The following is an 11,898-nucleotide window of genomic DNA, read 5'->3' on the forward strand; positions in this document are numbered from 1 at the left end:
TTTTTGAAGATATTTTTATTGGCATTAAGTGTCATAATTATTTTAAAAGACACAACAGTTAATTAGTTAATTTGAAGGAAATAAGCAGCAGATTAATTGATAATAAAAAATATTATTGAATTGTTGCACTAAACTACGGAAGCGTAATTCCTTCACTGGAGGAAAAGAAAATCTGCTCAGTTTTTCTGAATTAATGATGTAATTATCTCGTTAATTCAGAAAAACTGGATTTATTTTTTTAAGCGAAAGCATTAGGCTTCTGTACTCAAACCAAGTCATGGCTCCTCATCTACTTTGTGTTTCATTGACTCCTTTATGTAAAATTACTCAAACACAGGAAAGTGAAAATATTTCACTCAATTTTATTAAATTTTATGTATTAATTTTTTTTTTGCTTGTTTTAAGACAAATGAATCTCAAAGAATATATGAAGCCATAAACCTTGTTTTTACATAGATCTGACTCTAAACTGGAGCGTTAACCCGACCTGACTAACGGTGCAACAGATCGTTTTACATTTGAGGGAAATCTTTCACGTGTGGAAACAAACGCTTGAAAATTCAAGAGTCAAGATTTCTGGAAAGGAAAAGTTAATTCACTGTTTTCTCATATGAATAATCAAACATTTTAACACTGTAGAAGGTGAAATTTAACACACTGAAAATGAGAGAACAAAGAGAGAGGAGAGCAGCAGCAGAGGAACTGAGAGGGAGATGAAGTGGGCGGAGCTGCGGCTGGAGGAGGAGGAAGAGGAGGAGCTGTTGAAGGTGACGAAGCCCGGCTGGTTGGTGGAGATCTGGCTGTTGATCCAGGTCTGATACTCTGACACTCGGGCGTAGACTCCTGGGAAATTGGGTTCAGCACAGCCGATTCCAAAACTCACCACTCCGGCCTGGACCCACCTGGATCCGGTTTTACTCACCATGGGGCCGCCTGAGTCGCCCTGCACAGGTGAAACATCACGGTTACTATCACCAGGAAATGTGTCAATACACTGGAAACCATGACAGTCACTAGAGGAAGACGTACTAGTAATATCACAGGTTAAAAAACACATTATATTGTTGGATTATTACTGATGCAGGATTTGAAAGAACATGGTTTCTGCAGTGTTCAACCATGATTCAACCTCTTGTGATGCATCAGGTGATACTGCAGGTGTAAGGAGTGTAAGATTGTACACGGTCAATGTGAACAAGATAAACACAGTTGTAATCACAGGTGTGTGTGTGTGTGTTTGTGTGTTATCAATTGCTGGAGGAGTGTTTGCAGACTGGCTCACCTTGCAGGAGTCCTTGCCTCCCTCAGGTAGACCGGCACAGATCATGTTGCTTGTGATCTTGACGTTGGCTCTTTCATACGCCTTCCTGCACTGACTGTTGGACACGACGGGAACATCGACCTCCTGCAGCGGCTCGTTAGCAGGAAGAGGCTCTGACAGAGAGAAGACATGTTAGTATTTACTGAGCTGAAGGTTTGAGACCTGAACTCCTTTAAACCTGAAATAGAAAGTTCTACCTCTCACATTTTGTGAGATTTGTTTGTTTGCATCACACCCTGATCTGATTAGAAGTTAGATATCGGTCCACGATGTCGCCAACCTCTCTGCAGAACTCTGAACGCTTCAACTTCACTGATCATTAATATCATCCTTTTGGTTCTAGTTATTAAGTTAATTATCCACATTGATAGTTTATTTCAAGTATTGGCTGTTTCCTGATCAGGGTGGTGCCCCGAGGATAACTTTGATTTTAATTAAAATCACTATTTAATATGAATATTTTGTGGATTTCTGATAATAATCCAATAATTGATAACCAACCAATTCCCAACGTTTGTGTTGTACAAATAAAATGAACCGACAGCCTGATTCTACAAATGACCAAGTGTTTCGAACAGTCCCTCTGTAGAATTTTTGTATGTATAAATTAAAATATTTATGTGATCAATTTTTACATAAAACACGTGTTCTATGTAAAAATGATGTGTTAACATTTTATATTTAATTTATTTATGACGTGTATCAAAACAACATACAAAAATCTCTATGTTTATATATGTTAATTAAATTAATTTTAAACTTGTCAAACTTCACATTCTCAGACTTTATATAACATCATCAGGCTTCGTGATGGATATATATTTATGTAAATCTGTCTACAATATAAGCATATATACATACATGTATATAATCGTATAAGCTAGATACTGAATATATTTCAATATATAGAGTTGTTCAAACTTCTAATAGGTTTCATATATGATCATTTTTACATATATGTACATGTAAAATAAAAATGTATATTTCACATATGGAAATTCAGTACATGTAGATACGTATATTGAACTTGCGTTTGGGAAATCCTGCATCGTTTAACTCAGGTCATCTATGGCTAAATGATGACATCATGTTTTACATTATTGTTACTTACTAATGACACTGATGGCTCCCCAGCCGGTGACCCAGCAGGTCGTCCCGGCCTTGAAGACGCTGCCGGCCGCCGCCAGACACACGGGTCTGATAAAGTTGGTGAAGTTAACCGTTGAGGACAGTCTCAACAAGGCGATGTCGTTATCACTTGTGAAGTCATCGTAGTGTGGATGCTTGATGACCCGGGACACTGACCGGGACCGCTCGTTAGGATTCGGACCTTCTTGGGTTTCACGTCCGAGGTAAATCATCAAATCAGAAGTGTTGGCGCTGAGAAACACACAACATGAAAATATGTGAGTGATGGAACCATGATATTCATATGTACTGACATCCCAGTGTTCACTGCACCGGTTCTCACTAGTATAAGAGCCTCTCACCCGGAGAGACAGTGAGCAGCCGTCAGGACCCACTGGTTGTTGATGAGCGAACCTCCACAGATGTTTCTGCCCTTCCGGTGCAGATTGACCTGCCAGGGCCACGTCCCCGCGGCGGCGCTCTGACCCCCTACGATCTTTGTGTTGAGCGGTGCGGTGCCACAAACTGGAAGGGAAACAGTCAAAGTTCATGTGACCACTGTCATGTTCCCCTGAGGATGAACCCTTCCACCAGCAGGACAGGTGTTCATCCAATCAGCAAAATATCTCAACGTGTGAATTAATTCCCGTGAAATCTCATGCAGACAGTCATGGTCCCCAGAGGATGAATCCTACTGACGTTGTTGATCCTCTGACTTCTCCTGTAGCGCCGACACGAGGATGTCATTTTTGATTTTGACTGAAATATCTCAACAACAATCCGATGAATTGCCATAAACTTTTCTATAGATATTCAAGGTCCCTAGAGGATGAACTGCAGATCTGGTAGATCATCACAAAGATTTATTCATGTGCTTTTTGGGTCAGTTTGACATTATGTGAGATATTTTTTTTTTCTTGCTGTGAACGAGCTGTTCACAAATGGACATGGCTGCAGGATAATGACACCATTGACTTTTAATTGGCTCCCTATAAGCTTTGCTTTCGATATGTAATTCTGGCTTGAAGGGAAGTTTGTCACCACTGCACAACCGAAACAGAAAGAGAATAGCGTATTTGTTTTCCCTGGCAGCCATTGGAAGCTTCCCCCAGGTAGTGGAAATGGCGGATGATGGAACGACGATTGGCTGTTGAGTTCAAATATCAACTGTCTTTCCCCAGAATCCTTTAAACCTTTAATGCTGAGAGTCCAGAAGATGCTTTGGACCGTGTTGAAAAGCTTTAGTCTTGTGAGTGTTTTGTGTAAAAACAGAGGAAACAGGTGAATCTGCTGCGTGAAAGAAAGAAATGAATAAACGTAATTGTAAAAAGAAAACTCACCATTTAACTGTGCGTTGTTTCCTGTGGGAGACACAATAAATAAAGCATGTTGTTATTTACTTCATGGAAACTGGAAGCTGCTTGTTTGTAGTAGTGATTGTAAAATCTATTCGTCACTACGAACATGTCACATCTCAACCACTAATGTTTCTATACAACTAAACTGCAGCAGCAAATCTGTTGTGTAAGAAACTGAACTGTGACTGGATGTTTTTTCTATCGACGTAATAAAACTTAAAATCAAAATGTTGACAGTAGTGATGCGTGGGTTGACCCCTGGGTATGATCGGGTCAAAGTACCATAAGTTATAAATCACTTGCAGACACACTGTGAATATTGAACAGCACTCACCTGTAACCATTAAGGCCAACAGCACGACAACAGCACCAAACAGCTTCACCTCCATGGTGCGACTCTTCAAACTGAGTGTGGTGACACACAGAGCGCTCGAGTTTACTGGCACAGGAAGACGTGACTCAGTCTGCTCTCCTGCAGGTGCAGTAGGTCGCTGTGATTGTGCACCTACAAAGGTAAAACCTCACGAACCACAAACGCCCTTCTTTACAAACATGACCAAATGTAGCTGCCAGACTTTTCAAGGCCCCGAGCTCTGAACTGGGAGTCTGAGGATTTCAACATCAAATCCTCAGCTTGAAGATAATCCACATAAACTGTAAAACCGCAAGACACAGGACTGACATCGTCTTCTGACCACAGAGACACAAAACAACCACAAAGAGACACAAAACAACTACAAAGAGACACAAAACAACTACACAGACACAAAACAACCACAAAGAGACACAAAACAACCACAAAGAGACACAAAACAACTACAAAGACACAAAACAACTACAAAGACACAAAACAACTACAAGTGACACAAAACAACTACAAAGTGACACAAAACAACTACAAACAGACACAAAACAACTACAAAGACACAAAACAACCACAAACAGACACAAAACAACTACAAGTGACACAAAACAACTACAAAGTGACACAAAACAACTACAAACAGACACAAAACAACCACAAACAGACACAAAACAACTACAAAGACACAAAACAACCACAAACAGACACAAAACAACCACAAACAGACACAAAACAACCACAAAGAGACACAAAACAACTACAAAGTGACACAAAACAACTACAAAGTGACACAAAACAACTACAAACAGACACAAAACAACAAAGAGACACAAAACAACTACAAAGTGACACAAAACAACTACAAAGTGACACAAAAAAACTACAAACAGACACAAAACAACTACAAAGACACAAAACAACCACAAAGAGACACAAAACAACCAGAAAGAGACACAAAACGAGACAGAAAATATGAACATGTTTCCAGATGTGGAGTTTAGCTCGTTATACTGTAACTGTGCTGCTTGGTGCAAATGTCTAAACAATCATTAATCACAAAAACACGATAGTTTCCACGTCAGAGTGAAACAAACACAAATAACTGCAGCTCAAAAGTAGAAAACATGGAACATTTACTTCGTCCGAACATTTTCAAACATCAGGGTGATGATTCAAAGATGTCGCCTCAACTGAAAACTCATTTGTGTAAAGATCAAATGCAGCGAATCAGACCTGAACTCGATTGATCCCAAGCTGGACAGTACAGGTGACATTTAAACAGAAACGTTTCAACAGCCGGTTTAATGGCTAAAATACATGAAAACACATTATCAGGCTTCAGTTTGATTTCAGTTTCCAGTATGTGACACTGATACAAGATGACAGATACACAAAGCTACACAAAGTCCTGAAAACAAGCAATTAAAAAAAGATTTCACAATCAAGAAAAGTAAGTAAAAAAAATCACAAATGTAGTTTTAGCGTCAGTCTGCTTATTAAAAAAGAAAAGAGTCTTTAAGTAACATCAGTGTAGAAAACAAAAACAGTTCCTTCCACCGACTGACTTCATCCAGACACACACTCTCTGACAGGACGTCACAGTTTCCAATTTTTCAGTTTGCCAGCAAACACAACATTTACACTTGAAATGTTCAGACACCAGAGAAGCAGCTTTAATATCTAATCTGATTCATTGAAGAGAGTAATCTGATTGTAGTCAGCAGTTGATTCTCAGATCATCAGTACTATTACTTTGATCTGACAGGGATCAAATATACGGAAGCCCTGAAGGACAAGTGATTTCTTTTTAATTATCAGAAAATAATAAAATAAATAAGTGAGTAAATAAAACAGGATTCAAACCCCCGTCTCCTGGGTGAAAGTCCACACTGTGACCTCATCATTACATGGACTTCAAAGCTCTTTATACTCTTCATACGGAAAGACTTTGTCAATTAAAATACATTTCTATCCAAAAGAAAAACATGACAGTAATTTTAAATAACACAAGATACATATGACATATATGTACGTTGTGTTTAGAGTTCATGGAGAAATTAAAAATCACCTGGGGAAGAAAAGAGATTTCTTTTGGACCGGGGCAGTGGGGCACATCAGCCTCTAGTGGCTCAAATGAGAATTACAAAAACAAACACATTTAAAAAAAAAAAAAAAAAAAACCTTAATAAAAAAAATGAAAAAATAACTTGTCTCTCCGGGTTTCCGTAGTAACAGCAGCGGATCAAACTGACATTGTAGATGAATCAGCTGTTAAAGTGTCAGTGAACATCTGTCTGCAGCTGTTGCAGTAATTCCCCCAAAAAACAGTGGGAAAGGCGGGAAAACAGATTTAATAAGATAAATATGAGCACAGCACAGACACAAGCACGTACTGTAATGTAAGAATGAAGGTTCAGCTCGTGGTGCGGCGCTCGGACTGGTCCCAGTAAACAGCTGCAAACTGGAACCAATGGGCCGAGACAGAAACGAGCCGAGGCTGCGTCTCTGTTTCTACTGTTTAAACGTTTAAAATCTATTTTCTTCTTTGGGTCTTTATTTTATTACTTTTTTTCTTTCTTTCTTTTTTTTGTTTTCCATTCCCTTCTTCTGTTTCTTATTCCTTTAAGCATTTTGTCGTTTCTGTTTTGAAATAAAGTGCCACATATATAAAAGCTGGGTAACTCTTTGCAAGGTGCTTCATGGAAATCTCACTTTATACTATACGGGACCTTTAATATTGAATTAGATTTGATTAGAGCCTGATGAACTAACTGAAAATGATCTTTCCCCTGGAATAATTAATGGAAAATGACATATTTCTCTCCAGGAAATGATTCAGAAAATAACAGAGCAGTAAAATAACGTGTTTGTCTGTTCGGTGAATTTCCAGCTGATCATTAAACAAATTAAAAGCTTAAAACTTAAAGCAAAGACGGAGCATCAGCCCCTCTGAGCATGAACTATCAAAATAAAATTCCCTTCCATCGCATTGGTCAGTAGTCCTCCACCCATCCATTCTCCAAAATAAAAGCATCAATGACTTCCTTCATGGCCAGGTTGGGGATCAACTGATCTTGGGTCAGCGGCGTGCGCGTCACCGGGTCAAAATGTCCGACTCGCTGAAAGAGAGGGAGAAACTCTTGCTTCAACAGACACACACACACTGACATGAGCAGGTTTTATGAAACACGTGTCTCAGTGTCTTTTACCTGCAGATGCTCCTCGATGTCTTTCCGGTCGTAAGTGACTCCGCTGGGAGTGATGCACGGCTCCCTCATCAACTCAAAGCTGATCTTTCCACACAGGAAGTCTGGGATCTCACGCTTCTGTCAAACACACAGAGATCACACCGTGTTACATGTGATCCAGGGTCGTGCCGAGGAACCATGACTGATATTTGACTTGTTTTCCCATTAAAGAGGTAACTTATTATTATTTGTAGTATTAAATTAATATTGCATTTAATTTGCACTGAAACAGCTTCACATATATAACGGCATATAACCATGAATCGTAATGACGCTTGTTGTGTGTAGGAGCAGAGGAGCTCGACAGACAGTTCACTTTCTGCTTGTGATGACAGTTCTTGTTTTGGTCTCTCCGGCTCAGGGAAACGTAGATTAGATTGGAATTAGACTGGATATTCATCATCATCATCATCATCATCATCACTGACTGACCTTCCTCTTCTCGTCCACCTGACAGAACAGCTCCTCCATGTCCGACAGATACTTGTCCTGTGGAAAACACAAACAAACAGTTTTTAATGTTACAAATAAACCGCAGGTGAACAGGTTGGAGGTTTAGTGGTTGGACCAATGAGGAAGAAGAACTAAACTACCGGTCTAAAGTTTTAAAACAATTATTTCAGAATAAATTTCACTGGATCCTAAACTCTTTCTGTTGGGTTTTTATCCACAGAAACAACTTTAGTAAAAGCGAACGAGCATTTATGGACCTGTTTTCTTGCAGAGCACAGAGCAACCTCTCCTCATCAGGTAAGACAGATGTTATCAGGACAGATGTTATCAGGATATCCTACATATTAAAGGCAGCACAGACTTGAGAATATATGGAGGCCATTATTATGTGAAGGATTTAGATTTAACAGATGATCGAGTGAGTCACTTATTTCTGTGAGAAATGCAGCGTCTGTGTTTTTTCTCTTCTTCTAAACACTTTACCATTATATTATATTTACCCCACTTTGTATGGATTGAAGAGAAGCATCTGTTTGTTTATTTATTATTCCTTCCTATATATACAGCTACTATATGCTGAAGTATACAGGAGATTATCCGGATGCTAGAGGTTATATGTTGTTAACATTTAAATAAAAGATTGGAGTTATACAACAGTGTTACTGAAATTTAAGCAGCTCAGGAACATCGCTCACTTTCACATATTTCATCTAACTGGACTTCACACTGTCGGCTGCTGTTTTCCACAAGGTTTAATATACAACATTAATATAATAATATAATGTTTCTGGACTAAAATGTGAATAAAAACTTACATGCTTGTTCAGATTGTGTTGAATTCTGCCGTCGCCAGATTTGTCGTCTTGTCTCTGTCTGCAGCCCTCCAGTTCCCTGTGGATCAGACCACACACACACACACACACACACACACACACACACACACACACACACACACACACACACACACACACACACACACACACACAGTTCACCTTAAAAACAAGAATAATTCCCAGAGGAAATGTAAGCTCTACGGTTCCTGCACCATTTTTAGAAGCTTTTTAAGACTTCAGTGAATAAAAATCAACACTGAACAATGTGGAAATGATTTCTGTTGCTAAATGTGTGTCTGTGAAAAAAGCCACAACAATGTAGAACAAGTGACATGAAACCACAACAACATCATTATTACTGGCTTTGCCTTTTCTCTCACAGTCTTAAACATTCGACTAAATATAAGACATTTTAAGACCTTATTTTCCTTTATTCTAATTTCAGAGTTTGAGTGGGAGCCCTGTCTACACCATCGCTGCAGTGGACCTGCCTCTTCTTCTCAGCGAGGATGAGCTTGGTGAGGTAGGCGTGCAGCTCGCTCTCCTGGTTGATCCTCCTCTCCTCCAGGCTGCTCCAGCGTTTCTTCTTCGCTATCCGCAGAGCGCTGGGGATGTCGTCGCCGAAGTTCAGACGCTGCTCTTTCGCCAGGTTATAAGCTGGAAAAACAACACGTGAGGAGCTACATGTTGATTTTACTGTCTAATTATCACGTGTCTGGCAGTGTGAGCGCAGAGGATGATGATGACGGCATCGCCCCTCGTACCTTTCTGCAGGTTGCCGATGGCTTCGTCGTAGTTCTCCATCTCCAGGTGACACTGGCCCATGAAGAAGTGAGCCTTCACCGATTGGCTGTCCAGCTCCAGGGCGTGTCTGCAGTCCGCCAGAGCTTTGTCGTACTGCTGCAGCTTCACGTAGCACAGCGCTCTGTTGGTGTAGTACGCCGGGACGGAGGGACAGTGGGTCTGACAGAGGGGAGAAGACAAAACACACACTGTACAGATGCACCAGCTGTTCACTCCTGATACTGACTGAATTACTTTAATGTCAGGTAAGATAAGCAGAGAGAATGCATCATTGCAGAAATATCTTTAGGTTAAAACTTAGCTGCTGTTGTTTGCACATCAACCTGAGACACATGTTCCCTGCTCCTTACTATGGCTTTGCTGTAGCAGGCAGCCGCCTCCAGGTACTTGCGGTTCAGAAACAGGCGGTTTCCCTGCTCCTTCAGCTCCTGAGCCGACACCGAGGCGCTTTTCTCCGGACTGTCTGACATGTTGTCCACCAGGCTCGCTGCACCGCTGGCAGCTGCCTCCTCGCTTTGCTTCCCTATCCTGACGCTCAGATCCAGCAGGCAGGACAGAAACTGAGGGGAAAAAAAGATCAGAGGCAGATCAGGTTCAGGTGGATGAGAAACAAAACCACAACCACGAGGAAAATTTAATTTTTCATTCATTTATTTAACAAATATTGTAACATTCTCCTGCGGAAAAGGTAAATCAAGCTTTGGCCTCAGAGGCTGCTGTTGCCCCCTGTAATTTATGAACCTGGCAGGGACGCACTTGCATGGGTGAATTTTAATACTTGTTCAACGCTTTTAACTTCAAGTCACAAAGCACTGAACAAGTGCGTTCCAGCCAGGTTCATCACTTTTTACTGTCCCCTGGAAACACTTCTGTTGTGTTGTGAGTATTTGCAGTTTTCTGAATGTGTTTGTGTTTTGTCTGTTTTAATGTGTTTTCTGAAGTTGCAGTGTGTTGGTCCCTCAGGGCCACCGTAGAAACACCTGATTCTAGTTTTATGGGTTTGAGTGTATTTACTTTTTTCCATCTGACTGATGTGTTTTTTATTATAATATTATATATATATATATATTTATATAGAATATCAGTTGTATGTGTCATTTATTGGAGTATATCACCTTTATTAATAGTCACAGTTTCAAAGAGGATCAATTGTTTGATTGCTCAAATAATACTGATTCTATCCATCCATCCATCCATCCACGTTTCACCGTCCTGGATCGATGTTTGTCATCGATTCGGATTGATTGTTACTGTCTGAGTCGATGCTAACGTGTAGCTAGCGTTAGCCGCCTCTCTGCTGTATCACCTCCATCTCCCGCGTTTCCTCCCTATTTAGTCCTGAACGTGTGTGTGAGGAGAAGCTCGGCTTCTTCACAGTCACGGTGGCCGCCATTACGAAGCCGACAGTACAATAACGACGTGTTTCCAGCGAGCAAAAACAGCCGTTAACTAGAATACGACACAGGTGAGGTTAGCTGGTTTACCTACGTGTCTCACCGCTACATGGACAAACCTGCAGCTGCTGTTTGATGAGCACTTTGACCGCGAAGAGCTGATGACGTCTATCAAACTGGCGTTACATTAATAAAGCAGCAGTTTTTATATCCGTTTGCTCGGTGGCGAACAGCCACAGGTTGCTGGAGTCGTGCAGCCAACTGATGTTTTGGTTTGGGTCTGTGACGTAAAACGCGTCATCGGAGGACACGCCCAACGACAGGAAGTTTTATTTTGGAAAATGGCTTCATAATGGGGAAAAAAATGTTTTATTATTATTGATTTGATTATTTTTAATAAATAATGTTATTTCAAAAATAAAAGTATTAAACTGTTTTATTTTGGAAATGGCTTCATAATGGGGAAAAAAATGTTTTATTATTATTGATTTGATTATTTTTAATAAATAATGTTATTTCAAAAATAAAAGTATTAAACTGTTTTATTTTGGAAATGGCTTCATAATGGGGAAAAAAATGTTTTATTATTATTGATTTGATTATTTTTAATAAATAATGTTATTTCAAAAATAAAAGTATTAAACTGTTTTATTTTGGAAATGGCTTCATAATGGGGAAAAAAATGTTTTATTATTATTGATTTGATTATTTTTAATAAATAATGTTATTTCAAAAATAAAAGTATTAAACTGTTTTATTTGGGAAATGGCTTCATAATGGGGAAGAAAATGTTTTATTATTATTGATTTGATTATTTTTAATAAATAATGTTATTTCAAAAATAAAAGTATTAAACTGTTTTATTTTGGAAATGGCTTCATAATGGGGAAAATTTTTTTTATTATTATTATTATTGATTTTATTATTTTTAATAAATAATGCTATTTAAAAAATAAAAGAATTAAACTGTTTTATTTTGAGCAAAACCTTCAATA

The 11,898-nt window shown here is 39.3% G+C and overlaps 2 protein-coding genes across 4 annotated transcripts; both read right to left on the reverse strand.

Annotated features, from left to right (window-relative positions):
- Positions 1-12: 12 nt before the first annotated feature.
- LOC130184873 (serine protease 27-like) lies at positions 13-4,535 on the reverse strand. Of its 2 annotated transcripts, none has more exons than XM_056400965.1 (6): positions 4,142-4,535; positions 3,790-3,810; positions 2,845-2,974; positions 2,433-2,701; positions 1,283-1,434; positions 13-943 (listed from the first exon to the last, which is right to left on the reverse strand). In XM_056400965.1, the coding sequence occupies exons 1-6, from the start codon at positions 4,194-4,196 to the stop codon at positions 650-652; spliced, it is 921 nt and encodes a 306-aa protein (XP_056256940.1). In that variant the 5' UTR covers positions 4,197-4,535; the 3' UTR covers positions 13-649. The 2 variants fall into 2 exon arrangements, with proteins under 2 accessions (XP_056256940.1, XP_056256938.1); XM_056400963.1 differs by having other exon boundaries at positions 16-943; positions 2,812-2,974; positions 4,142-4,533.
- Positions 4,536-5,454: 919 nt separating this feature from the next.
- Positions 5,455-11,301, reverse strand: LOC130184874 (E3 ubiquitin-protein ligase CHIP-like). 2 transcript variants are annotated; one of them, XM_056400967.1, is made up of 8 exons: positions 10,998-11,301; positions 9,860-10,069; positions 9,470-9,668; positions 9,197-9,362; positions 8,688-8,763; positions 7,852-7,908; positions 7,381-7,497; positions 5,455-7,290 (listed from the first exon to the last, which is right to left on the reverse strand). In XM_056400967.1, the coding sequence occupies exons 2-8, from the start codon at positions 9,977-9,979 to the stop codon at positions 7,165-7,167; spliced, it is 861 nt and encodes a 286-aa protein (XP_056256942.1). In that variant the 5' UTR covers positions 9,980-10,069; positions 10,998-11,301; the 3' UTR covers positions 5,455-7,164. The 2 variants fall into 2 exon arrangements, with proteins under 2 accessions (XP_056256942.1, XP_056256941.1); XM_056400966.1 differs by having other exon boundaries at positions 11,023-11,285.
- Between the last annotated feature and the right edge of the window lie 597 nt (positions 11,302-11,898).

This window comes from Seriola aureovittata, chromosome 17, assembly GCF_021018895.1.
Source record: "Seriola aureovittata isolate HTS-2021-v1 ecotype China chromosome 17, ASM2101889v1, whole genome shotgun sequence".
Taxonomy (NCBI): Eukaryota; Metazoa; Chordata; class Actinopteri; order Carangiformes; family Carangidae; genus Seriola; species Seriola aureovittata.